The 27,398-nt window shown below is 42.7% G+C and overlaps 3 protein-coding genes across 6 annotated transcripts in view; 1 reads left to right on the top strand and 2 right to left on the bottom strand.

The window, feature by feature from the left end:
* svep1 (sushi, von Willebrand factor type A, EGF and pentraxin domain containing 1) overlaps window positions 1-16,321 on the top strand; it is a 102,139-nt gene extending 85,818 nt beyond the window's left edge. The window contains exons 39-49 of one of the 3 annotated variants that reach the window (XM_017433178.3): window positions 948-1,182; window positions 1,484-1,639; window positions 3,925-3,988; window positions 4,415-4,597; window positions 6,044-6,220; window positions 6,845-7,027; window positions 8,963-9,133; window positions 10,234-10,329; window positions 11,002-11,097; window positions 13,456-13,549; window positions 15,982-16,321. In XM_017433178.3, coding sequence (XP_017288667.1) covers window positions 948-1,182; window positions 1,484-1,639; window positions 3,925-3,988; window positions 4,415-4,597; window positions 6,044-6,220; window positions 6,845-7,027; window positions 8,963-9,133; window positions 10,234-10,329; window positions 11,002-11,097; window positions 13,456-13,549; window positions 15,982-16,012 — 1,486 coding nt within the window. In that variant the 3' untranslated portion in view covers window positions 16,013-16,321. Of the gene's footprint in view, window positions 1-947; window positions 1,183-1,483; window positions 1,640-3,924; window positions 3,989-4,414; window positions 4,598-6,043; window positions 6,221-6,844; window positions 7,028-8,962; window positions 9,134-10,233; window positions 10,330-11,001; window positions 11,098-13,455; window positions 13,554-15,981 lie in introns of those variants that run through there. The other 2 variants (XM_017433179.3, XM_025009853.2) reach the window with 2 other exon arrangements.
* Window positions 16,322-16,337: 16 nt separating this feature from the next.
* txn (thioredoxin) lies at window positions 16,338-18,264 on the bottom strand. The gene is made up of 5 exons (XM_017433180.3): window positions 18,110-18,264; window positions 17,261-17,365; window positions 17,059-17,121; window positions 16,733-16,798; window positions 16,338-16,620 (listed from the first exon to the last, which is right to left on the bottom strand). Exons 1-5 carry the CDS (start codon window positions 18,131-18,133, stop codon window positions 16,558-16,560), a joined length of 321 nt encoding a protein of 106 aa, XP_017288669.1. The 5' UTR covers window positions 18,134-18,264; the 3' UTR covers window positions 16,338-16,557.
* Window positions 18,265-19,997: 1,733 nt separating this feature from the next.
* Window positions 19,998-26,262, bottom strand: LOC108245899 (prostaglandin reductase 1). Of its 2 annotated transcripts, none has more exons than XM_017433151.3 (9): window positions 26,136-26,262; window positions 25,376-25,497; window positions 25,202-25,247; window positions 25,059-25,118; window positions 22,707-22,874; window positions 22,292-22,565; window positions 21,286-21,391; window positions 21,068-21,186; window positions 19,998-20,986 (listed from the first exon to the last, which is right to left on the bottom strand). In XM_017433151.3, exons 2-9 carry the CDS (start codon window positions 25,479-25,481, stop codon window positions 20,876-20,878), a joined length of 990 nt encoding a protein of 329 aa, XP_017288640.1. In that variant the 5' UTR covers window positions 25,482-25,497; window positions 26,136-26,262; the 3' UTR covers window positions 19,998-20,875. The 2 variants fall into 2 exon arrangements, with proteins under 2 accessions (XP_017288640.1, XP_017288639.1); XM_017433150.2 differs by having other exon boundaries at window positions 25,376-25,500.
* Window positions 26,263-27,398: the final 1,136 nt, after the last annotated feature.

The following is a 27,398-nucleotide window of genomic DNA, read 5'->3' on the forward strand; positions in this document are numbered from 1 at the left end:
ATGGTGCCACTTTTGTAATGAAACTGCATCTGCGGGTTGAGCAGCAGAGTTAAGTATGTGCGTTGTGCCCATGGAAGAACTTGCCAAATCTTCTCTGCTAATGCCAAAGAGCTTATTCTGGTATTGACTCTTGTCTTAAGCTTCTGCTGCCCCAGGTGCTGACAGTCGAACGCCTGATTGGTGCCTGAAGGTCAGCACCTGTGAGCAACCAGTGCCAATCCCATATTTCCACAGTCTGGGACCAAACTCTATCCTGCAAGATGACAACTCTCACCCCCACAGAGTGGACTTTATCAGAGACTACCTCATAATATGGAAGGGGACAGGGTGGATGGCCTGCCTGCAGTCCTGACCTCAACCCCATTGAACACCTGTGGGATCAGCATGAGTGTGCTGTTTGTTCAAGAGTGACCAACACAAGCACACTGGCTGACCTGTGACAAATGCTGGATGAAGAATGGGATGCCATCCCACAGCAAGGTGTGACTAAGCTGGTGAGCTGCATGAGGAAGAGGCGCCAGGCTGTTGGGGCTGTGTATGATTCTTCCACATGCTACTGAGGCCCATATTTTTTGTTTTTAAAGACTTAATCATTAACCAGTCCAATCAACAACTCCAAACAAGAGTCAATAGCAGAATAAGCTGTTTGGCATGTTTTTCCTGAGCGCAGCCCACATGCTCTACACTGCTGCTTAACCCACAAATGCATTTTCCATCAAATGTGGCACCATTCAAGAGGAAATGGGACTTTTCAACACTATAAGATTTATTACCAAAAAGCATTTTTACAACAAAGAAATAATCAACCAAACGCAGATTTCTTTACATTTTGTGCAAAGTTTAATTCCTATTATAGCCTATGTTGCAGTTAGTTTTTAACTTCTTAAACAAAAATTATAGAGATTATAAACAACATTGTTAATTGTTGCATGTCTCCTGTTCTCCAGATGTGAGGACGGGTTCAAACCAGCCTCAGAGACAGCTTCTCTGTCCTGCCAGAGTGACGGCACCTGGTCCAAACACAGCATCCAGTGCCGCCCCGCACCCTGCCGGTTACCCACCAACATCTCCACCCCCCATCTGGTGATCAGCGGGAAGGAGCTCACTCCCGTTGGGGGCACCGTCACCCTCTCGTGCCCTCCTGGCTTCTACCTGCAGGGGTCTGCTCTCGCCGAGTGTCAGGTAGGAAACGTGGTTAATCATTTGTCTCTTTGCTGTTCCCCCTTTGATTGCCTCGTGAACTCATTTCTAACCTCATTCAGCCAAGAAAGACATGATGCAGAAATTATATTTTCATTGGTTCACTTTTTTTGTAAATGGAGACTTGTGAAACATTTCATAAAACATTTGTTTGCCAGTTAAATATTATTCATCATCACTGTGATCAAAAAAGCAGTGACTCATGAAAGACGTCTCCTCTGTCAGCATGAAACCTTGAGTAAACGTCTACTTTCTTGGCTTGTTTTATGTGCTGTGTGGTAAGATGGGCGGAGGCTGGGCTCCGAACATCCTGTCAGTTTCCTGCGAGGTGGTGGTGTGCGAGAAACCTGCTCTTCTTCTTCACGGCATCGTGGAGGGCGACAGCTACTACTATGGAGACTTTGTCGTGTACTCCTGCCTGCCTGGATTTGAGATGAAGGTGCTCATCAGGATCCGTTTGGCACCTACACACAATTCAGTGAACGCAACACAAAAAAAGGACCACTCACTGCTAAATGGAACTTTGGTTTCCATAAGAGTCAGGATGCTTTGTCACATTTGTGATTAGAGGTTTACATACTCTCATAATGTGCATGAATTGATTTTGGACTTTTAATAATTTATTTGAAGCCTTCTTTTTCCAGAGTGGAATGATTTATATATGAACATACAACTTCAATCATTTTGAACAAGAAGTTTGAATTCATTGTGGATTTTCTCTAATCCACATGGTCAAAATTGTACATTCAGCCTCAAATATATACTATTTATACAATCCCCCTAATATTTGGTGAGGTGCAGCTCAACTAGACTTTTTGTATTCATCAGCAAGCTTCTGGTATAATTCTGGCTGGGTATTTGATCACTTTTCTTGGCAGAACTGGTAGAGTTGTTTAAAATTGTTAGATTTTTTAATTTTTTTTGGCATGAACCCAGCTTTTAGGCAGAGTCCACAGGTTTTCAATAGGCCTGAGGTCAGGGCTGTGGAAAGGACATTCCTAAAGTTAAATGTTAGCCCATTTTATCCATTCAGTTTTAGCACCATACTGTTTTAAGTTCAACCATCTAGTTAATGATTTGAGGTGCAGCTGAAGGAGTTGGAGAGGTAGAATAAATAGGTTTGATAAAAGATTTTAAGAAAGGCGATGAGATTCAAGATTTTTGCATTCTTGCATAAGAAAAAAAATCATACTGACTGCACAAAATCTGACCTTAGTTCATCTAAACTCATCCATTGAAGGCGGAGTTGCAAAACAAGCCCTCAGTCAGCTGGTTCCTGTCTGTCACATACAGAAACTGGGTGCTTTCTGAGAGACAATGACTCATGTCCAGTATGGGTATTGTTCCTCTTTGACATTTAGAAAGAGAAAATAATCTCTTTCTCACAGTTGCACAATCTGGAAAAACAGCAGAACATTTTTCTATCAATAATTAAAACGACTCATATCCTCTGGGTGACCATAAACACAGACAAAACAAAAATATACAAGAATCCCTCACATAAATTTTCTGTCATCCTCCTCTTAGCTCTTAGGTTAGAAAGCCTGACCTTGACTCCTTTAAAAGCACATTGTGTCAGTGTGGCAAAACTGCTCAATCATTGTTCCTTCTGACCATAAAATGTTTCTTTGGAAGGCCTTTGGCTTGTCCGTGTGGGCAGCTGAAAATTTCAGCCGACCTTAAAGGTTTTGGTTTTGGAGCAGGGGCTTCATATTCTTGGTCAGCTGCCATAGTTTCCTGTTCATGACAGGCTTGAGCCTTGGTGTTTCCTGGCTTGTTCCTCAACATCCTAACTAATTTCCTTTTATCTGGGGACGGCAGATGAGTGTTGGTCAACCCGGCGAGTGCTATTCAAACAAATCCGTTTTTATGCCGGCTAAGAGAAACTACCAGCTGCAGTCAGCCATGATCACATGAAGCTAACAGGACGTTGGTCTTGTTGATTTTAAAGACAACAGAACCTTCAGCAACACCTCTCAAAAGGTTTAGGCAAAACTATGTATATATTAGGGTCTGTATGTATAATTCTGACCCTTTGAGGTTTAGAGAAAATCCTTAATAAATTCATACTTATGTACCCAATTTTGTTTTTAAAAAACACTGAAGTTGTATGTTGTATAGTCACTCCATCCTGCAAAACGAATGATTCAAATAAATGATTAAAAGCCCAAACCTAATATGGGATTCATGAAAAACAAGTCCTAGTACCAAACCAACATGCTAATTGTAAAACTTGATCCTCGGTTTAACTTATTTTTTTAGAAACGTGTTTGTAAATGGAATTGTTTTTAAACAAGCCAGTCTGTCTCTTTAACAGCTGGCTGCGCACACTGAGCTACTGACTTACAATCAGATTACAGAAAGTCACATGATTTTACCTCAGCAGTCAATAGGGGGTGTGTGGTTTCATAGGAGCGGAAAGAGCTGAGTCACTATTCCTGATACACTGATATCTGTGGAGCCTGTCCAGTTCATACTCTCTGTGTAATTAGACCTTTTTAATGCAGTGAGTGCACATAAGGCAAACTGCAGGCTTTTAAAGCACTTAGATATCTTTGTAGTACCAAAAAAAAAATCAATCTTTGGAATTGAAATCTTAATATTGTAGACTTAAAACCCTTTGATTGCTTCCTGTTTGTGCTGCGGCTCAGATCAGGGCAGGATGTGTTGCTGTGATGAGCTCATCACACATTCGCTTTCTTTTCTCTTTTTTGTCCTCCTCAGGGAGACTCTGTTCAGACTTGCCAGGCAGACAGATCATGGAGTGGCACGCAGCCAGCGTGTGTTGGTAGGTTTGAGCAAGTTTCTTATTTTAAATACAGTTTCACTTCAGCTGGTATCACTCTGATTACCAAAGCTGTCACACTCCCTCACACTAATATTGTAAAAGCTGAATCACAAAGAAGCGCATATTAAATGGCACATGAAAACTCGTCCAGCCGGTCTGAACTGACCCCGGAACAAGCGATAGAGACTGCACGGATGGACGGAATACAGAGAAGTCACAAGAGAAGTTGTTGATTTCAGACAAAGAGCTAAATGTGAAAGGAATATTAGCCCTAGTTGCTTATTATTACAAAGAAATGCAAACTGCACTACACCGTTTGAAAAGATATGTGGGCGATCCAGAAGTTCTAAGGTTTCATATTCTGCTGCGACACCTAAACATTAAGACTATGTCAATCACACCTTTATCACTTACATCTGCGTGCAGCCTCGTCAGTGGTATCCTGCGGGCCTCCTCCCACAGTAAAAAATGCACATCTCCAGGTGACAGGAGAAAGCCACCTGCACAACGTCAGCTACACATGCAACCCTGGGCTGCAGCTCGTCGGCTCAAAGACTCTCAGCTGCCTGCCTGATGGCTCGTGGAGCCTGCCGGCGCCGACATGTGAAGGTGTGGCGTTTTGTATTCCAACATCTAATTAAGCACCTTTTATTTTACATACAGTCGTGGGGAAAAAAAAACATCCTCCCTTTTTTTCTGGGTTTTACATACAGCATCAGGACTTAAGATCTGATCTTTACCACGTACTAAATTTATTTTAATCTTACCTCGAGTGTACAAAAACAGACGATAGATTCCATCGTGTCGTCGTTTATTAAACAAACCAAAATGGAAAAGTTGTGTGGAAAAACCAAGTTCACCCTTGCTGCTTCTGTAGGATTTAAGGGGGAAAGTAGCAACAAAACTCCTGCTTTTAAAGAGGCGCTCACCTTGATGATATTCTCCTCTGTTAAAGCAGGAGTTTTGTCAGTTTGCTGCACTGGAGCACACAGGTGTGTGTTAACACAACGCCAAGGAGGAAAAGACATCACCAGTGACTTTAGAGAAGCAATTGTTTCTGCCCATCTATCTGGTAAGGGTTAATTGTCATTTCCAAACATTTTGGAGTCCATCGTTCAACAGTGAGAAAGATTATTTACAAATGGGAAAACGTTTAAGACGACTACCAATCTTCCTAAGAGTGGACATCCCGGTAAAGTCGTGCCACGAGCAGACTCTACAAGCCTCAGTTAGGAGGTTAAAGATTGGTTTATAATAATACAATTAAAAAAAAAAAGACCAAACAGGTATGGATTGTTTGGAAGGGTTGCATGAGAACGCCTCATACCAGCTCTCAAGCACGGTGGTGGAGGAGTGATGGTCTGAGCTTGTTTGGCAGCCACAGGACCTGGGTTCTTTCCAGTCATTGGCTCAACCATGAGGTCTGATGTCTGCCAACGGCTGTGACTGAGACACTGTCTGTATGAATGTGATCTAAAGCATCCATTAGACTTTATAGAAAGAGTCCATTCAAGCGCAGGCCATTTACATCTGTCCGACAGCTGAAGTTTGGACCAAACTGGGTCGTACAACAGGACAACGATCCCAAACACAGCATCCAATCTGCAGCAGAGCGGCTCTTCGGAAAGAGTCGAGAATCCAGAACCTCAACCCGGCTCAAACGCTGTGACGGGCCCTTCAGAGAACTGGGCAGAACCAAACGTCCACAAACCTCAATGAACTGAAGCAACTTTGTAAAGAAGAGCGGGTTAAAATCCCTCCACAACCATGTGAGAAACTGGTAAAGTCCTACAGAAAACACCTACAGAGAGCTGGTTCTACAAGCTGCTGGATGCAGTTCATCGTTTTTGATCTTGTTTTTGTTTAATAAAAAAGAGGCCGAATCTGTGGTGTTTCTGTACACTCGAGGTTAGATTTGAATAATTTTCAAACCCGGGTGAAGATCAGATCAGATCGTTTTTATGATGCCGTCATTTCTAAAACCCTGAAACAGGGTGGACTTTCTTTTCCCCGTGACTGTATGTGTAATCTTCGTTATTTCTTACTATTTTTCAGTGGTCAGAGGCTGTGAGGGTCCCAAACAGTTGCTGCACGGTAAAGTTCAGGAGCACAGCCTGAACACCGGCCGTGCTCTGGAGTTTCAGTGCGATAGAGGCTACGACCTTGTCGGGGATCACCTGGTGGTGTGTATGGGGAGAAGCACCTGGAGCTCCACTTTCCCCACCTGCCAGGGTGAGAAATCTTTGCCTCTTTCTCTCTCTCACACACACACACACACACACACACACTCTTTCAGCGTCTGACTTCCTGCTCTGCTGCACCCACTGCAGCTTCCCAGCACTGAGGCAACAGCTGTGTTTTCGATGGCGACACACACGACAAACACACTCCATCGGTTTCCTAATCAGCTTTACAACACCGACTGTGACAAGAGTCCACTTAGTCGCCTCTTCTTTGTCTGATAGCTTCGGCTCTTGTTTATTTAGGCTGCAGGACCAAGTCAAACACTGGATTAAATCATTTTCATGCGTTAGAAAAATAAATAAAATCAGCAAAAACATGTCCACAAATTTAACAGACGGTTTTGTAAGATCTAAACAGGATTAAGTGAGGATTTGTAAATGTGGACAATGACTCAGTGGTACAGAAGGGGAGTGGAAAAGAATTTCAGAGATGAGGCCTTGGGTGTGGAAGGTAAAACTATTTTGAGCTTTTAATAGAAGTCACACAGATTAGATGATTCCTTTGAAATAAAGTAACATAAGAAGGTTTTAGTGTATAAACCTGCTGCTCAGTTTCTTTTAGTTGACTGTCGTTCTTATGTCTTTTCACTGTCTCCGCCTTGCGTCTCCACAGCCAAGTCCTGCCCGCCTCCCCCGGGCTGGAGGGAGGACGCCGGCGGTAACCGATCCCAGCAGGAGTTCCACGTCGGCCAGTCGGTCCGTGTCACCTGTCCCAAGGGGCAGCAGGTGAAAGGCAGCGGCACCGTCACCTGCAGGCCAGACCAGACCTGGAGCTCCCTCAGTTCTGTGTGTGAACGTAGGTATCACGATTAAAACCGAGAGGCCAAATGCCACATTCGAAGGGAGCCCTGCGTTTGTTATGAGATCACTTCAAGAGAAGTGGTTCGCATACAGCAACAGCAACAGGAAGTGAGATAGGAAAAGACTTGCTTCTAATAAGTATCTGATAAATGACAGTGATGTGGTGTCTGTGTATTAAAACACGTCAGTGGAGAGTATAGCTTTGGGTAAACTCGATTGCTCCGGTTTAAGACTGGAATTATTGAATACACTGGAAATGTTCAAGTAGTTCTGACAGATAAACCTGGAAATAAAACAATTTGTGTTAAAGGGGACCTATTCTGCTTCCTTGAACTAGTCAGGATAGGTCTGTGGGCTAAACAAAACATCTTCATTACACTTAATACACAAAATCCTTCTCAGATATTGAGATTTCACCTGATCAGTTTACCTGATCGGTTTCAGGGCAAATAAGCTGCTGTTGGCCACGCCCCCCAACTCAGTGTCCCATCTCAAAACATAAAAACTCTCTGAAGGATTAAATGCTGTGGATCTGACGCACATTTATATTGTTATTAATTCAAACTCTGAGGGTTCTGACTTTGGGACAGGGACACTAAGCGGTGCCGAACCGACAGCTTATCAGATCATTTGTCACACAAAGGCACCAGCATTTCCTGAAGGGGGAGATTAATCAAAATGTGATCAGACACATAATCTACATGAAAGAAACAACACCAACAACAAATCTCAATTTAATTTAGTTTTATTTAATCTAATCAATTTGATTCAAATAACTAATTTCTGATTATCATCCACTGCTGAAGACAATATTGTTTTTGTCTGTATCTCACGAACCAGTCGACAGATTTTAATGAAACTCTCAGAAAGTAAACACGGGTTGTGCATCTACAGCTTAATCCAAGAGGGCCGCCAACACTAATCCACCAACACAAAAATAGCTATGGCCCAGCCAATTTGCGATACCGAGTTAAAGCTGTGTGTGGTAGCAGCTGAAAGTCGTCCTCAGCAGACAGTGGCTAACAGGTTGTGCGTATCGTTTCCAAGGTTTGACCAAAACAAGTATAACTCTGTCCCTTCTCATCAGAAGACGCTTTTAGTTTGAAACGGGCATGAAAGGTGGCGGGCGACATGCATTTCTTCAAGGAAGGCTTGACCTTTTAGCTTCTTACTGAGATTCCAGTAAGAATGACGCGTTCCAGTCAGCTGTATTCACCCGGATGTTCGACCTAAGTCACGTTAACTCGAAGAATACTGACGTTAATAGTAGTGTTTGGAGTGGGTTAACCGCTGTGCACCCCCTCTGCATGCCCCCCCCCCTCGCCCTGCACCGCGTGCTTTCCACTCTCGCATGGCCGCTTGTCGCAACTCGGGTGTAAATTTTCTGTTTTACATCCCGCTCCTGAATGAGCTTTAATCGAAACAAGCGATGCTGCATCAAACACTGAGCTGATCACAGGCAACCTTTGTGTGACACACTTTGATCTCTTCGAGGCGCAGCGGCCATGAATATTGCGCCGCGGTTGCTATGGCTCCCTGCTCTTATTTGCATGCTGTTTGTTCTCATATATGCATGTTTGTCAATATCTTTTTTTCATCGTAAGTGTTTTAACGGATCCGCGGCAGGGACACGCGCGTTGCATGAAATCAGAGAAAACACACACGACTCATGATTCGGTTATCCCAAACTCAAAGCTGTATTTGAATGTTCATGTGGGGGCAGACACAAAAAAAAACCAACACAAGGGTTTGTGGGAAGCACCTGAGTTTTGTTATGTGAGTAGCAAGGATGAGAAAAAATGCACCAGAAACTTCTAGATGAAAGTGAAAATGCAAATGAACTGAACTGAAAAAAAAAAAAAAAGACACACACACAAGGACGCAGTGCCGTGAGTAACTCTGGGGTGGTCCCGTTTGGGCTGTTGTGCAGGGGTGTCCTGCGGCCCCCCCCTCCACGTGGCCAACGGGGTGGTGCGGGGGGCAGTGTTCCAGTTCGGCGACGTGGCGGCGTACTCGTGTTTCGGCGGCTACACCATGGAGGGCCCCGGAAGGAGCAGGTGTCAGGAGAACGGCACCTGGACGCCGCCGCCGACGTGCAGAGGTAGAGGGAGGACAACGGAGGACAACTGTCCCCGCCCTGCCCAGCCGCCCCCTCAGGACAGTTCCTGCTCTGACTCGCTGTCTCTTTGGCTTCTAACATCTAACATCCTGCAGCTTTTGAACTCTCCTCTGAACTGCTGCTGCTTTTCTCCGACACTTTAGTCTTTTTGTCTTGTTAATATTTGCTCATCGCCTGTAAAACTTTGGGGGAAAACTGATCCAGACTTCTACTTTGTGTTCTCAGTGTTTTGTGTCGTCTGGATCCAGCAAACACCTGCATATAAATAAAACTGAGTGTGTGTTTAACATTCAGACACCAGTGTTGCGCAGCTTTGCAGTTTTTAAGACTTCCTACATCAACTCAAACATATTTTAAAGCCAGTTAGCTTCTATTGAAGTGGAACATGTCTTTCAACTGACATCGGCTTTGTTTAATCACGTACCTTCCAGAAAGAGTGGGCTGAAGAAGATTCTTTCTGTGGAAATGTTGTCAACAAGTTTGAAAACCCGCGGGCATGAACGTTACAGTTAAATTGCCTACGAAAAGATGTCTCGATTCAAATGGCTACCTTTCATGGAGGAATATCTTTACCCCGCTTTCATCTGTGTGTGACCTCAGCAGTCGGAAAGTGCCATTTTATCAAGAACGGGCCGTTGAATTAGTGAATAAGGTGAGTTCTAAAAGAGCAAACAACTCTGTGAAGCGTGTTGGACCGGCTGACCAAGTTACCGAGTCACAGAGGCCGATAACAGATCAGATAGTCTAACCCGTCATGCAGAATTATATGCAAATATCTATTCAAAGGTTTGACACATGACATGCCAGGGCTGGATCTGGAAAGGTTTTTCCTCAGAAGCTGCTGAGTCTGTTCTTCGTCCTGTCTTGCTGCGTTATCAGTGTTAGTTTTTTTTCCTAGCAGAATCAATCAGTCTGTTGCATGTGCTGCTGTTGCTTGTGTGCACGAGGTTCTGAACTAAAACCTGTCTGACTGGGAGGATTCTGTGCAGCATATTCCACTCTGAATTAAATGCTTCAAAACTTCATTTTGGTTTTCACATATTGATATGTGTGTGTGTGTGTGTGTGTGTCTCGTCCCTCAGCGGTGTGTTGGCTGCAGTGTCAGAACGGAGGTGTGTGCCAGCGGCCCAACATTTGTGCCTGTCTCGAAGGCTGGATGGGTCGACTCTGTGAGGAGCGTGAGTATAAAGCAGTCGAACAGCTTTCGCTAAAATGTGGGGGACAAAAAAAACCCCAACCTCCCAGAACCCAGAAACAGTCACTGAAATACCATTTATTTGCTGTTTTTTCTTTTATATTTAGTTTTTCTTTGAAAGTCTAACAAGGTTGAGTCAGGTTTGGACGGGTTCTTCTTAGTTCTGAGGTGTCAAACTCCCGTTTGCTGCCCCGACACACCTAATTCAAATGGTTTAATTACCTCCTCACCAAGTCATCAAGTTCTTCAGAAGCACATCTACAAGTCATCCATTTAAACCAGGTGTTTTAAAGTAAGGACATCTAAAACATGCAGAAGTGGCCCCCTGAGGGATGGAGTGTGACATTTGTTACTTAGTTGAAATATTTTGTCTTTCATCCAAAAGACTTCTTCAGTCTGAGGAGCTGCGAGCGAAATCCTTCACAGAGTCAATCAACCAGTTGCTGCTACAAGAAACCATCCAGAAGACTTGACTCGACCTTGTTAGATTTATCTACCTGGATTACTGAGCATGCATCAGGATATATGTATTAAAAGGAATCTAAAAACGTGATAAGTGTTTTAACTCTATCCTGACTCACTGATTCCTCAGTCACTGGATGTTTAAAAAGTGAACTCTGTTCTGTAAATAAATCCGTTAACTTTCTGTTCACAGCTATCTGCATCCTGCCGTGCCTGAACGGAGGGCGCTGCGTGGCGCCCTACAAGTGCGAGTGTCCCACCGGATGGGCGGGCACCCGCTGTCACACAGGTGAGCTTGTGCTTCGAAAAGCTGTCGAACAGTTAATATCCTACCTGTCATAGATGGCACTTTGAACACCTTTCGGCTTGGAGAAAGAGCGCCTAATTGCATCCCGCTGCCAAGGGCGAAACGACTGTGTTTTCGCCCGTCTCTGTCTGTATTGTTAGCCAAATATCTCGTGAACCAGAGGACGGATTTGAATGAAACTCTCGGCTGTTCGCCTATAGCTGATTAACTTTTGGAGTCTACACACTCCAAGACCGCCACTGCAGCCAACTGATGTTGGGAAACGCAGAACTGGCTACGACTCGGTCAATCTCACAGATGTAGAGCTAAGATTTGTAGCTGAGACTCACCTCCAGCACCTACTCCCAAGAGCTAACTGGTCCCTGACTGCGCTAACTGCAAAATACCTCATGAACCAATGGATGGATCTGAAAGAAAGAGTCTAATCACTGGCTGTACGCCTACAGCTAAATAACTTTTGAAGTCAACCCAATTCAGTTAGCCAGCTAATTGACATTAGAAAAAAGAAAAATGTCAGAACTCAGTCAGCTTTCCAGATAGGGAGCTAAGATTTGATGTGCTATTACTGATTGTTCCCCACACATCCTCAATCACTTCTCATTGGGCAGCAGCTTTCCTTCAGGCTCTGTCGTTACCCTTGGAGTCAACACTGTCTAGTAGCAAAATATCTCTTGAAACACTGGACAGACTTTGGTGAGACTTGCAGACAGTATTTCCTGCCTGTACATCTACGACTCATTAACATTTAGACTCAACACAGTTCAAGTGGGCCGCCGCAGCTAATCACCATTAGTGAACACACAAATGGCTGTAAGTCAGTCAGTTTTTCATCCCCGTGATATACGCTGAGAAATATTAGATTTTACAATATCTCATAAGGCCACACACAAGGTCATTTGCAAGGTTTGACCACGACAGCTGTAACTCCGCCCCTTCTTAGCATAAGATGACTTCAGTTTAACACTCTGGCACGAAAGGCAGCGGGCGCCAAGCTAATGGTTCGTCTGAATGGGGCCAAGACGTAATGATTCTGTGAAAACACCTGTGTGATGTCAAAAATGGCAGCGATGATAAAGGTTCCTGACAGCACAAACTCACTTTGGTCCTGGCCTCGCTCGGACTAGCCATTAGCTCGTCAGTAACTCTGCTGCTTCAACCTGAGGTAGAGCTGTCTACATAAGGTAAGATGAAATCTAAACAGTCAATGGTTCGAGTACGCCACAGCTTCACCACCTGCTCCTTCTGGCGCCCTCCATGGGGAAACGTGGGGAAATTTTGGGAAAAATTGATTCAGAAGCCTTAAAAAAAAACAACAAACTGCCCCACTTTGTTCACTGGGTTCTGTCTGGGTTTTGTGTCGTCTGGATCCAGCAAACACCTGCATATAAATAAAACTGAGTGTGTGTTTAACATTCAGACACCAGTGTTGCGCAGCTTTGCAGTTTTTAAGACTTCCTACATCAACTCAAACATATTTTAAAGCCAGTTAGCTTCTATTGAAGTGGAACATGTCTTTCAACTGACATCGGCTTTGTTTAATCACGTACCTTCCAGAAAGAGTGGGCTGAAGAAGATTCTTTCTGTGGAAATGTTGTCAACAAGTTTGAAAACCCGCGGGCATGAACGTTACAGTTAAATTGCCTACGAAAAGATGTCTCGATTCAAATGGCTACCTTTCATGGAGGAATATCTTTACCCCGCTTTCATCTGTGTGTGACCTCAGCAGTCGGAAAGTGCCATTTTATCAAGAACGGGCCGTTGAATTAGTGAATAAGGTGAGTTCTAAAAGAGCAAACAACTCTGTGAAGTGTGTTGGACCGGCTGACCAAGCTACTGAGGCCGAACAAATGCTCCACTGAAATAGCTCTTGCATAAATCTCATTTACCCTCCTAAAACCCGAACTCTTGCATGGCGTGCATTTTTTAATTTCTCTTTGCCATTTTGGGCGGATTCGGACCTGATGTGAATCAAGGAATCCTAAGCAGAATGTGATGTCCGCATATACGGGACGCCAGTTCATAGGAGGTCAAATTTTTAAGAGTGAAGCTGTTTAAGGACATCACAAATCCAGTCTAGCTCATCAGGCTACTGGTTTAATGTTCCACAAATACTCTTCCCATGAATGGGGTGAGTTGGCAGTGTTTATTTACAAGAGGTGAGTTTTTATCAGAGCTTCCTTTTATGACTTACACATAAAATCCTGTAAGACCAGTTTGTCTGTTACACACAGGTTAAAATAAACAAGGGTACGTTTCCTCCTGGCGACGGGAATCACATTTTTCTTTGTTTTTTTTTGTCTGATGAAATATTATAATGGTTATTGTTGCTCCCGCCTGTAGCTGTGTGTTCGTCTCCGTGTCTGAACGGAGGGAGATGCATCAGGCCGAACAGATGTAGCTGCAGCCCGGGCTGGAGTGGACACAACTGCTCCAGGTGAGGACGCACAAAATAAATGAGTAAAAAAAAAATCAAAAAAACAAGCACAGTCGTGTCAATCTGAATGTATTATCAGGTAGGGTTACTGTTCCAACAACACATGGTGAGGACGGTAAAACCTGATCCCAGTGACTCAATCACACCAAGATGTTTTCAGATTAGGGTTAAACTCATAGCTGTATACAGTGGTAGTACCTGATTTCTCCTTTGTCACACTTAAATGTGTCAGATCATCGAACAAATCTAAATATTAGGCAAAGATAACACAAGGAAACAAAATGCAGTTTTTAAATGAAGGTCTTTATTCTTAAAAGGAAAGATTCCTTCTCCGGGTCGGGGAGGATGTATCTCGGGGTCTTGTTCACGAATGAGGGAAAAATGGAGCGGGAGATCGACAGGCGGATTGGTGCAGCGTCTGCAGTGAAGCGGGCGCTGTACCGATCTGTCGTGGTGAAGAGAGAGCTGAGTCAAAAGGAGAAGCTCTCGATTTACTGGTCGGTCTATGTTCCTACCCTCATCTATGGTCACGAGCTTTGGGTAGTGACCGAAAGAACAAGATCGTGAATACAAGCGGCTGAAATGAGTTTCCTCCGCAGGGTGTCTGGGCTCTCCCTTAGAGATAGGGTGAGAAGCTTGGTCATCCGGGAAGGACTCAGAGTAGAGCCGCTGCTCCTCCACGTCGAGAGGAGCCAGTTGAGGTGGCTCGGGCATCTGGTGAGGATGCCTCCTGGACGCCTCCCTGGTGAGGTGTTCTGAGCACGTCCCACCGGGAGGAGGCCCAGAGGAAGACCCAGGACACGCTGGAGGGACTATGTTTCTCGGCTGCCCTGGGAACGCCTTGGCATTCCCCCGGAGGAGCTGGCCAAAGTGCCAAACCCTGCGACCCGACCCTGAATAAGCGGAAGAGGATGGAATGGAATAGAATGGAATGGAATGGAATGGAATGGAAAAAAAGGAAAGATAAATCCAAACCTACATGGCTCGGTGTGAGAATTGATCTCAGCTCAAATAATCCAATGAGGAACAAAGTCACTGAGATCTGTCAGTCCGGAAAAGGTTTTAAAGTCACTTCTAAAGCTTTGGGACGCTCGTGAACCACAGTGAGAGAACACGGAGCAGTGGGGAAACCTTCCCAGGAGTGGCTGGCCAAAAGGTCTGAAAGACCCCGCAACAACATCCAAAGACGCATCAGAAATGCTTTTAAAAAGAAACAGAAAGTGTGCCAATGGATGCGAGGCGTTTACCAAACAGCCTAAAAGTCCCACTTTCAATAGCTTTAATGCTTATAGGTTGTGAAACCCTAAATATCAGGAATCTGAGGAGCTTCTGATTAACCTGAAGTAGAAGTTTGAAGGGTTTGAACATAATTAGGTTGCGAGGGAAAGTGAAACGGTTCTGAATGGCAACCAAAAAAAAACAAACAGTTAAAAACTGATTAAAGTTCTGCAACCAAAACACGAAGCAGACTATAAATGTGTCCTGTATATGATCCAGTTACATGCTGTTATTCAGTATGTTTGGATGTTTTATTAGAACACAGTGTACCATCTGTAGCTGTTTCAGGTGTTGCTTTTTGTATACACACTGAAAAACTTAATCAAACTGTGCTCCTCGTTACTGATTCAGAGGTTAAATCACCTCTTCTTGTTCTGCAGAAGCCTGTTAATCACCCATTGATTCAAATCAGGTGTGTTGGAGCAGAGAAACAGGTAAAACATGCAGGACGGTGGCCCTCGAGGACCAGGTTTGGACACCCCTGGCTTACTGTGTCCCAATTCTCTGGAGTGGTCTTTAGCCCCGCCCCCTTTGCGTCCTACATCCACCCTCTGGCTAAGCCCACATCCAGGTGGACTTCGGCGAAGTATTTGCCCACAATTCATCGCTGCATGTGATGTTTTGATTTTTTTTAAAAACTATCTTCACTGACAATGAAAAGGTTTTGAATTAAACAGCAGAACAAAACACATCTGAACAGACAAATATCTCCTGCAATGACTTTGGAAAGCTAAAATACCTGTTCTGTAATTTTATAATCATACTGGCACCTTATTAAAATACCAAAACAGGGACCGACCCCGCCCTGTTGGATGTCACAGTTACGACACAGAGGTGCAAGACGATGATGTAACCTGTACTGTCCCAGTTCTCCAATAACCTGCGCACACAAACCCTTCTCTGCACTTCAATTGAGTACACACTTCATAGAGGGGTGTAGCGCGAGTATTGGGACCAGGCCTCCCAGTTCTCAGCTTGTATTTATTTCCCGTTTAAAGGTCATGTGACACAGACTGTAGGCAGGACTCAAAGCCTCACGTTCCTAGTGTGCACTCAAGTTCACCAAAAAAAAATAATTAAAAAATAGATTCATCTTTAATTGGTCAAACCCCCTGGGCTGTTTTTAATCGAGTGGTTTTTTTTTGTCATTACAGGAAGAGGAAATCCGTATACTACCACTTCTAAAGAGGCATCACTCACCTACATGTGAACCATCTTTAATTATTCTTGTATATTTAAAAGCAGACACTTGTAAAACCATTTCACCCGTCTCTGCAAACAAAACTTTTTGTAAATTAAAAGCTGTATTCCTCCCCCTTATAGACTCAACAGTATTAAACAGTTGCTGCTATACATACTTGTACGATGTGTAAAAACTATTTGATGTGCTGGTCTAGTGTATATGTGTAAACTATTCACGTTTTTAATAAAGCATAAACACCACAAAAAAAAAAACCAAAGGCTTCGGATCAGATTTGCTTTGTATTAAAAACATGAAACCAACACGGAGTCAGTAATTCTTCATTTATTAAATCCACCTTGTTGGAAATAACACAAGTTTGAGTCAGTTGAATGTAACAGAATTAAGATGACGTCAGGTTAGAGTTTTAATGTCAGACACTTATTAAGGCAGTTGGGGCGGGCACGCACGCACACACACACAGGACTGTCATTGTTACATGGTATGTGGAATAAAGTCAAACAAGTGGACCGGTCGTTGAAGCTTTGGTCTACATGAGCTCGGCCACTTTTGTTTTTAGCGAATCTCGGTTTGCGCCGGAGAACTCGTGCACCTGAAAGACAGGACAGGTGTGCAAGAAAACATTTTATTTACTACAAATAAACAACAACAACAGTTCCAACACTGCTAGACGCATGAGAGCCGTAAGATCGCTTCTGACTCACCTTCTGTCCGTTCTTGTAGAATTGGAATGTGGGCATGCAGCTAATGCCACAGGCTTGGCTCACGTCCTGAAAAGAAGGCAAAAAAAACAATCAGTCGGGCTGATGGATGAATGCAACTAAAACTGCTGCAGAGATCAAGTCAGTATTTGTAACATGAGCCATTCCATTGGTTCAGTGTGTTTGAGATTATTTTAGTTTAAACAGTCACTCCACTTATGGCAGGGATAACCAAAAAGGCTGCGTTTACAGATTGCTCTGCCAACTAGGTTTCAGTACTGCCGGCAGTCATTTTAAGGCATTCAAAAGGTCTTTAAGAAGATACTTACAGAAGCTTCGTCCACATCCACCTTTAGGAAAATCACTTTGTCTTTGTACTCCTCTGACAGTTGCTGCAGGAAAGTTGGTCAACATTAACAGATATTTTGGAAGCAGGCATTTCCTCTTTAAAAAGGTGGGTGAAAGCAAACCGAAAAGGCAAAGAGCTACCTCTCCGAACAGAAGACGTGGACGTGAGTCAGTCATACTTACTTGAAAATATGGAGCGATGCCTTTGCAGGGGCCACACCAGGATGCTGTGAAGTCCACCACCACCAGCTGGTCTCCTGCTGAGGCCAGAATCGCATCAAACTCTGACTAAAGAGAGAAATATAGAGGGGATATGAGGACCAGTGAGAGGGGCGGTTTAACTGACCTGAAATCAGTTACTGTGACACGAATGTGGAACTTATTTATTATTAAACTAAAAAGCAACTTTCTAAACCTGAAACTGAGACATAATGCTCGCTGTGGCCCTCCAGCCTGCTGAAGTTGGACGGGCCTGCTGTTATGACCGCGGTGTTCTGGGACAGGCCGCTCCCACCCAGACCCACGACAGGGCGGTCGAAGCCCGCCGCTGCGGATGTGGCGGATCCGGAACTTTATATGCAATCTGCGGCATCGTTTAAAGAAGCCGGCGATTCGGAGCCGGGGCTTCAATCAACAGCATCCAGAGCAGTTTAGCTCGGCGGCAACGTGCCAGCCCGGGGCGGCGTGACGTACGGAAAGTCCAGCTACCTCGCGCACAGTTCACCCAAGTGAATCGTTTTCACGGCAGGGGTGCTTTAATCTATTCCCGATGCAACACCGGTCACGTAACGTGAAGGAATAAAAACCATATATTTACGTTATTCGCAAATATGATGGGGTCAGCTCGACGCCGGTGAGTCCAAACGAAACGGACTTCGCGTGGGAAGAGAGCCGCGAGCGGGACGGGGAGGAGACGAGGCGCGCGCCCCTGCCTCCCGTAAACGGCTGGTAATTAAACAGCAACCGGTTCATAGTGTCCGAAACTATACACCGCAGCGGAAACATGGCGGGGCGAAAAGAAACTTCACTTACCTTATTATTAATGTGGCGAACCATGATGGCTGCTTCTGTATGTGTGCTTCACACGAACCCTGCCCGTTAGCTTGGGATAAACCCTGACGTAAAAACACACGCGCCCGACTTTTAAAGGCACGTCCGTTAGCCCAACCCACAGCGGAAGTCAGTCAGTTTCCTCTGTTTTTCAAAATAAAAGGTTCCCACAAAAAAATGTTGTTCGAGTTGTACAAAAAATATGACTTTGGAAAACCCTAAACTATGTTAGCCATTTATTATTTTTTTTAAATCATATGCAGTATCTATCAAAAATATTTACATAGTATTTTTAAATTGAGAAATCGAATATTTTTCAAATACATTTATTTTGAAAATGACTAAAATATCCTGTTTTTCTTTGTACCTGAAGGTTGTATTTTTTTTTACTGTTGTCATGTTTTCATATCCTTATCAAATAACTTTATACTACTCATAAAGCAAGTATGAACGCGTTCAGCTACTTCTGTGTAGTTTTTGAATTATTTGGAAGAAGTCAGCATAAAGTCTGAAAATACACATTTCGCAAACAAACCATTGCGCGACAGCTACTGGTCATTAATGCTTTTTCAACAAAACGGGTTGTTTTGTGCGAAATAATTAGTGGGGGTTGCTGTGGATTTCACTAACTACTCTGGAAAAGCCTAAACAGTGATTCAAGTCATCATGACATGACAATTTCTTGGTTTACCGTAAACGAGTCAGCGACGCTCAGTTTCACGGGAGTAACTCTTCTAATAGCGCCGCAAGATCACGTACAAGCCCTTACGTCATCACGTTCAGCTGGGGAAGGTTTACAACTTTTAACTCTTTTTGATAACATACAGTATATTGCCAAAGGTATTCACTCACCCATCCAAATAATTGAATTCAGGTGTTCCAGTCACTTCCATGCTCACAGGTGTATACAATTAAGCACCAAGGCATGCAGACTGCTTCTATTTGTGAAAGAATGGGTCACACTCAGGAGCTCAGTGAATTCCAGTGTGGTACCGTGATAGGATGACACCTGTTCAGTAAGTCCAGTCATGAAATTTCCACACCACTAAATATTCCACAGTCAGCTGTTAGTGGTTTTAGAACAAAGTGGAAGCAATTGGAAATGACAGCAACTCGGCCACATAAAATCACAGAGCAGGCTCAGCAGACGCTGACGCTCATAGAGCACAGAGGTCACCAACGCTCTGCAGAGTCAACAGCTATAGACCTCTAAACTTCATGTGGCCTTCAGATCAGCTAAAGAACAGGATATAGAGAGTTTCATGGAATGGGTTTCCATGGCTAAGCAGCTGCATCCAAGCCTTCTATCACAAAGTGCAAACCATCTGATGCAGTGGTGTAAAGCACGCCGCCACTGGACTCTAGAGCAGTGGAGATATGTCTGGAGGGACGAATCACGCTTCTCTGTCTGGCAATCTGATGGATGAGTCTGGGTTTGGCTGCTGCCAGGAGAACGGTTCTTGTCTGACTGCTTTGTGCCAAGTGTAAAGTTTGGTGGAGGGAGGATTATGGTGTGGGCTTGTTTTTTTTCAACCTGACAGAACACCTTCCGTCCTACATCAGTGTCTGACCTCACAGATGAGCTTCTGGAAGAATGGTCCAAAATTAAATAAATCCTCCTAAACCCATGGAAAACCTTCCCAGAAAAGTTGAAGCTGTTGTAGCTCAGCAGCGTTTATGTTAATATCTGGACTAGTTTCAGGTCCAAACGGAGCCCACACTCATACTTTACATTCTCTCTGTCCATCTTCACTTGGCTCTTTTAAATTCTGTATTTATTAACAATAGATAAAAAAATAATAAATTTTCTGAAACATAAAACCCAACATACAGGTGAAAAACACACAAAAAGTATATTATCTAAACAAAGTTGACAGTAAATACAAAAAAATAGTTTATTGTGTTAGTGTACTGTGTGAAAACCAATTCTTTTTGTTTCTTTAATAGCAAAGTTAACTAAAGGCCAAGCATTCCTCGAAGAATGGCAGAGATTTAAACTAAAATCATCTTGTGCTGAGAAGGAACACTGCAGTTTGGAGTAGTAGGAGCTGAGCATTATTCCCAACATCTGCTCAGAGCAATACACATTTTTGCTTTAGTAAGACTTTCAGAAAGTAATCACTGGATGTACATTTCCAACTGATTAACTTTTGGAGTCAAGACAATCAAGCTAAGCAAACACAAAAATCATTATAACTATAAATTTTATAAACATTGTGTTAGCGTGTGTGATAGGAGCTGTAGAGTATAGTTTACGCTGCAAACAAACACTCTGAGTGCTTACAGACTTCGCAACATCTCACAAGATTGCATGAGATCGTGTGGAATGTCGTTTTTAAAAAGGTGTGCAATATCAATATCGCAAAGAAGTGCAATAAACTGCATGCTGTTTTATAAATGTCCATCAGATGGACATATCTGCCCTAAATGTCCACCGCAGATATAGAGGTGGAGAAGCTGAAGCATATAAAGTTTTGTGAGCATTTCTGATGACAGGAAAGGAGAAGTGACGAAAATGAGGCTTTATCGCAACTGATGTCAACACTGCGATGACCAACAGCATGTTCTCCTAATATCACGCAGCCCTGTTTGAAACTATACATCTCTCATAGTTAAAATCTTAAAGGTCCTTCACTGCTACTTTCTCTTTAACATGGTTGTTTATAGAAAAGTGTTAAAATACTTTATATACATTTTTTCCTCATACAGCTGGGAGTTCTGCGTGCTTCCTCCATGAGTTTGGTGACGTCAGGCTGCGACGATCGCCTTGCCGAGGTTTTCTCCCTGCAGCATCCCCATAAAAGCAGCTGGCATGTTTTCAAAGCCTTTAGTGATGTGTTCCCGATACTGCAGTTTCCCCTGCAGAGGCAGAATGGATTAATTAGGCTGACACAAAAAAGCCGGGAAGGCTGAGAGTGAGCCGTGCCAAAGCAGGGGTACCTCTTTAAGCCACGCCATCAGTCTCCTGAGGCTCTCGGGGTGTATGTGCTCCCACCTGCTCTGCACGAAACCCTCCATCTTAAGCTGCTTGACGATCATCGTCAGGTGTGGGTACGGCCCTGAGAACGTTTTAATGGGGAAACGAATTATCGCTAAACATCAGCCCACCTACGAACCTCTCCGGAGAAGGCTCACAGGCACACTGTAAATAAGCCCACCTGTCTGAGGTGTGGTGTCATTGTACACAGAGATACTTCCACACACAGCTATTCTTCCAAAGCTCTTCATGTGTTGAAGGGCAACAGTTGAAAAATGTCCTCCAACCTAAGAAAAAAACAAAACAAACAAAAACAAGACATTACCATCAACTAAAACAAAGCATTAAGAAACACAGAATAACAACCAAGAGGCGTTTAAAGACATCTGGACTACAGGTCGACTCTTCAGGTATTTTCAGCAGTTGAAAATCAAGACTACAGATGAGAAAATATGTAATATAATATGTAATATGTAAGGCTGCAAAGGGGCAGAAACTTTCTATTGGAAGTTAAGCTGGAGGGGGGTTTGGAAATCTTCTCTCAAATAATCTGCACAGCTAAAAACCGTTACTGATTTAGCGCTTATTATTTTTATTTTGTTTCTAATGTTCTTAGTCTAGCTTTTCTAAAACTCCCAAATCTTTGTAAGGTAATCAGCCCCACCCCTTCACATTTGGCATCGTTAAAAAGCCCTAAATGTCCTCTGTAGATAGCAAAAGGAGTTCATTCAGTAGAATACTGTGGGTGGGAGATCTTCAGGTTTACAAATGTCCCCCACAGAGGACCTGAGCTACAGGTAGTCAGGAGGTTAAGAAACATGTCTTCCATCTAGTGGTGATGGATAGAAACAACAACAATGTGACTTGGAATTTAACCAAGTCACATTGTGACTTGGTTAAATTGGTTAAATTGTGACAACCATGAGTTAAGTGTAAAGTTAGTATAAGTTACTATAAAATTTTAATGTAAAGTTGGAGTTTGCTGGTGTTGTTATGAAGAAAAGCCCCCCGTGAAGTGAAAGTAAAATGCAATTCTGTACTGCCAACAGAGACCTCCTCATCTGTATCAGCTTGATCGGACATAGAGTATCCTAATTATTTTTAAAAATGGCAAAAATTGGCTTAATTCATCGTCCAAATGATCAGTCAGCATATCTCTAATTTGGACCAACAGCAGCCTTGCTTACGTTTTCAAAGAAGCAGTCGTATCCTTCAGGAGAGGCCTTCCTCAGAGCCTCATCCAGGGAGCTGACAGTTTTGTAGTTGAAGGCCTCATCGAACCCCAGCTCCTTCAGGTAAGCTACTTTAGCATCAGAGCCGACCGAACCCACCACCTTGCAGCCCTTGATCTTGGCGATCTGTCCCACCACGGAGCCCACAGCTCCAGCTGCAGCGTTCACCAGCAGAGTCTCGCCTTTCTGCAGCCCCAGAACTTCTTCTATCCCGTACAGAGCCGTCAGCCTGCAGGACAGAGACGCGTATTCAGCTTTCAAACCGTTTCATCAAAAGAAGACACGTTTCTTTTTAATGTTTAATCCCTTAACACAAAGCATTTAACAACATGTATTGCTGTACATACAGATAACGTAACGTCAGGCTTACCCCGGCATGCCGATGGAACCCAGAGCCAAAGACAGTGAAACATCCTGAGGCCAGCCGGGCATGATGGGAGTCAGGCCGCTCCCATCACTGACTGCATGGGTTCTCCAACCAAAGTTACCCAGAACGTGACTTCCAACAGGAAACACTGGGTTTTTACTTTGGATCACTCTACAAAATAAACAGGAAAACAGAGGAATCTGTTGGTCAGGTTTGGCTTATGTGCATTTATCTAATGATGGTGTTTGTGGACAAAAGAGAGAAAAACTTTACTTCAAAACATGTTCAACGCCAGGTCTGAGAAAATGAAAATGCTGAAGGGCCAATAGTCCCCTCTGGCATTACTCTGAACCATAAAAGCCACGTGCGTAAAAATGCAACTTTCTGTGGAAAGTTCATAATAATAATAATAATATTAATAATAAATCTAAATATGGAAGAGAAATACCAAGAGCTGAAAGAGGAAATAGAGAAGTTGTGGAAAGTCAAGGCCTCAGTGGTAGCAGTGGTCATCGGAGCACTCAGTGCTGTGATCCCCAAACTGGAAGAGTGGCTCCAACAGATCCCAGAAACAACCGCAGAGACCTCTGTCCAGAAGAGCGCAGTCCTAGGAACAGCTAAGACACTGAGGAGAACCCTCTCAAGCTCCCAGGACCTGAGCTTGAAGTGAAAGTGAAACTGTCCATGTGGAACAAATAGATGGGAGTGATTTTATTTATATTTATGGGTTCAGTGCCTGCTGGCCCTTCTGGTATAGTAATCATCAAAATAATGATTAAATTAAATTAAACAATGGATAAATAACTTCAACAAAAACTACAGCCTACTAGTCTGTTATATCCTAATAAGTTGTAACACTGATGTTCAAATATGTGTAATCTCACTACACAACACAAACCTAACATATCAATCAAAATCGTGTTTCAAGTAATTACAAATAATACCAGGACAGCACAGTGAAATGATTTAATAGAAAATTGCCATTTCAAAATTTTCTGTGCTGACAATGATTCTCTGATTTTAAACACAGCCAGCTATTTCTGTGTTTATCATCTGAATGTTCGTGGCTGCTGCTATAACTGCAGCTGACAAGTAGGTGTCACTGCTGCCAAGCATCTTTGAGGCTTTGAATCTTTTTTTTTCAATCAGGAAGAAGCCTTGAAAGCTTCACAGGGCTTCATCTGGCCATCTCTAATGACACTCATTTGATGCTTTGTAAGCCGTCTCTGTGAACCTTAAGAAGTGCCAGGAAATTGCGTTAATTCGTGTGTGTGTTCTCAAGAACAAAAAGCTGTAAATAAAGCAAAAGGGGCTTCAACAAATTGTTAGCTTAAAAGTGTGAACACCTAATCAACCCGATTTTTTTCATTTTAGACATTTTTACTCACAATTTTTCCCCCATTTGAATTACACAGAATATGCTGTATGTCAAAATAAAAGGTGGAAACTAGTTCCGAATTATTTAAGGTGGTATTTTTCCTTTTACATCACAAAATCCTGGCATTTTAACGGCGTAGACCTTTATATTAATCATACTTTCAGCATGTCTGGTTCACTTTTAGGCATCTCTTGAAAGTTTATGTGGCCTTTGCAGTGACTGTACCGTCTTGGGTTGTGTTCAGTCGCATCTGTAAGAAAAGAAACCCCTTTGGAAAACTCTTTGTTTGCGACTCTTCCTGATTTACAATCTGCTACACGACTCATGCAGAGCGCAAAGCGTCACAAAACTTAAGAGGAGCACAATCAAAATACCTGACACATGATGTATTGCAGTGTCGGTTTTTGTGCACTGCTTTTGCAAAGTAAAGGATGATTGTAAACTAACATTTATCTTTGAAAATATATAATGTTTTTTTGGTATTTTAAGATTTGGGATCTTGGGAAAAGACAGTTTTCTGTGGTTACCTTCGAATGCAGAAAATACGAAGCACATGAGTTTGAAACGCAATCGTTTGATGTTCTTTGGAAAAAAAAACAAAAAATGAATTTGACGACTTTATCAAGCAAACATCTCCACAAAAACAGATTAACATGTGTGAACGTTCAGCTGAGAACGTCCTGTTGTCCGCTGTTTCTCTTTGCTCATTTTGGAACTAAGTGCTGGTGTAGGTTCTCAGTCATGCAGGACACGGTAAATCCAAAAAAAAAAAAAAGATGAAAAACAAAAACACATGGACTTCTGTTATGCAGCTGAAGACTTTTTGCTTCTCAACCAAGGAGCTTGGAACAAAGGCTCTGGTAAATGATTGTAGATGCAGATTGTACTCTGCTGCAGTAAACATCAGATATGCACAGTGTATCATGACAGATAAGAGCTTGTTTGTGTGTGTGTGTAAGCGTGTTTGTTGTTCTTACTTTGCCACTTGACTTCCGATTATCGGGTCCCCCTCCTTCATATGAGCCCTGCTGAACGGCCTGGAGAGATCACCAGCAGAAGCTATTATAAACAGTTTTAAAACAACAAACAATATAATTCCCAGACTGCACTCTTCATCTACCTCACGTACGGATCCACACTGAGAAAAACCGATTCCAAAAGCACCTCTGGAAGAAAACACAAAAAGGAATACACTCATTTCAACTGCTTGGTTTAATAGAAAATAATAAAAAACAGTATGCACCCTAGTCAGAGCTTATGTTATGACAGTGCAGACAGCAGACAGTCTTCTTGCCTCCATCTTTGGGCTCAGGAAGCTCCTCCACCTTGAGCTTGAAGTCGCTGTCCTTTGGAAAGCCGTCAAAGTGCTTGGCCAAAGTCCATACCTTAGCTTGGACCATGATTATTTACTCAGGGCTGCTGGAAAAAAAAAGAGCGGTTTCTTTAGCTGGTATTACACACATGTGGCCCAGCAGCAGCACACCTAGTGCTGTGGAGATAATGAGGCCATTCTTTTTTATTTTACCTCTTTTACTGAATGAAAAGGGGAAGAAATCAATTCTGCAAACTGAGGCCAGGTTAACATGCATGGCCAGGGATATGAAACAATCCAAACATTTTTCAGGCTTCAGAATTGCTCTTTTATACACTTGTTACTGGAAGAGATAACACTGAGTTTTCAAAAGCTCTGTGGTTAAAGCAGTTAAGCTTTTAAATACACACATGGAAAATGTCCTTGTTTTCCAGTAATACATTATATATATATATATATATATATATATATATATATATATATATATATATATACATACATACATACATACATATTCACCTGCAAGCAAAGCAACTCGCTGCAGTGACACAGCTTTTAAAAATAGTTTGCAAAACTAACTATTAGTGAAATAAGAACAATATGAAACGCTGCTCGAATAAAGGAAAAAAACGAAGTTAAAAGAAGGAAATGTGAACGTAAACCGTGTCCGGCGGACTGCGACACGGTTTCCATGTCAGCGTCTCCGTGTAAAACTGCTCGCAACGTGGTTTAAAAGACTCACCGGGTGTTTCTGTCCACGAAAACACAGCAGCAGAACTTGAGGAACTCTTCTGGACTCCTCAGAAACAGCGAGGGCAGCTAAAAGATGAAGGAGATGAGACCGAGCGGCCGGAGAACGTCCGACGTCAAATCTGATTGGTTGAAACGCAGCGTGGCGACTGACGTCAGACGTAGCGGAAGTAATCGTGTTTATGGTTTTAAGCTAGTTAAAGGTTTTCACAAGTTCGCGAGTATACAAGTACAGACAAGTACGCATTTTGAAAAACGGCCCAGGTTTGTTTTGGAGCTGCTAGGAGAGGTGTCCCACAGACATAAATACATTATATACGTATTATTAATACGTATAATGTCTATGAGGTGTCCAACTACGACAGAAGGTGAAGAGACAAATACAAGGAAGGAACTCAGTCTAAAACGCTGAAAGCTTTAAGGTGCTTTCAAACACTAGCTACAAGCTAAAAGTGGCCAAAGGCTAGCTAAAAAAGTAAAATAGGCTATCTTAAAGCTAAAACTGCCCCACTTGAATATAAAAGTCACTGACTTAAAGCTAGCAAAATGCCAGCTAAAAACTGAATGAAGCGTGGAAGTGGAAACGTGCTAGGTAAATGCAAAAAGTAGCAAAACACTAGCTAAAACAATAAAACTACCTAAATTTAGCAAAATTCCAGTTAAAAACTAAAGGCTAGCTAAAAGTAGCAAAACAAAGATAAAATCTAAAAGAAACAATGTGCTAACTAACAGTTGCAAAATACAAGCTCAAAGCTAAAAGTAGCTAAAGGTTAGCTAAAAGTATCAGAAGAAGACAGAAACTATAAAAATTTGCTGAGGCAGATTTAAAAAAGAGCAGTGTTTTTTTAAGAAATTACAGATCTCTGTTTTTCTATGGGGATTTTTTTTTACATGTAAGTAAAGATAACTATTTAGAACACCATAAAAGCTACAAAAATCAAAAGTCATAGTCCGAATGTCCAAAATGACATTTTGACTGTTGAATGGTTAAAGTTGGAGAAAATATGCAAAAGTACATGTCAAAAAATGCAGCATTCATACAGTAAAAGTGTCCTTCTGGTGTGTGAGACGTGAGACTTGTGAAACATTGACGCCCTTGTGCAACCACAAAAATATAATAATAATTTTTTAAAAAACCTGCAGGTGGCATTTTTTGGCAACAATGTTTTGAACCGCAACATTTCACAATTTTACACCACTAAAACTATCATCCTGCTTGTGAAATACAAAAACACAAACATGCAGGGTTTTGCAG

Source organism: Kryptolebias marmoratus, linkage group LG7 (genome assembly GCF_001649575.2).
Source record: "Kryptolebias marmoratus isolate JLee-2015 linkage group LG7, ASM164957v2, whole genome shotgun sequence".
Taxonomy (NCBI): domain Eukaryota; kingdom Metazoa; phylum Chordata; class Actinopteri; order Cyprinodontiformes; family Rivulidae; genus Kryptolebias; species Kryptolebias marmoratus.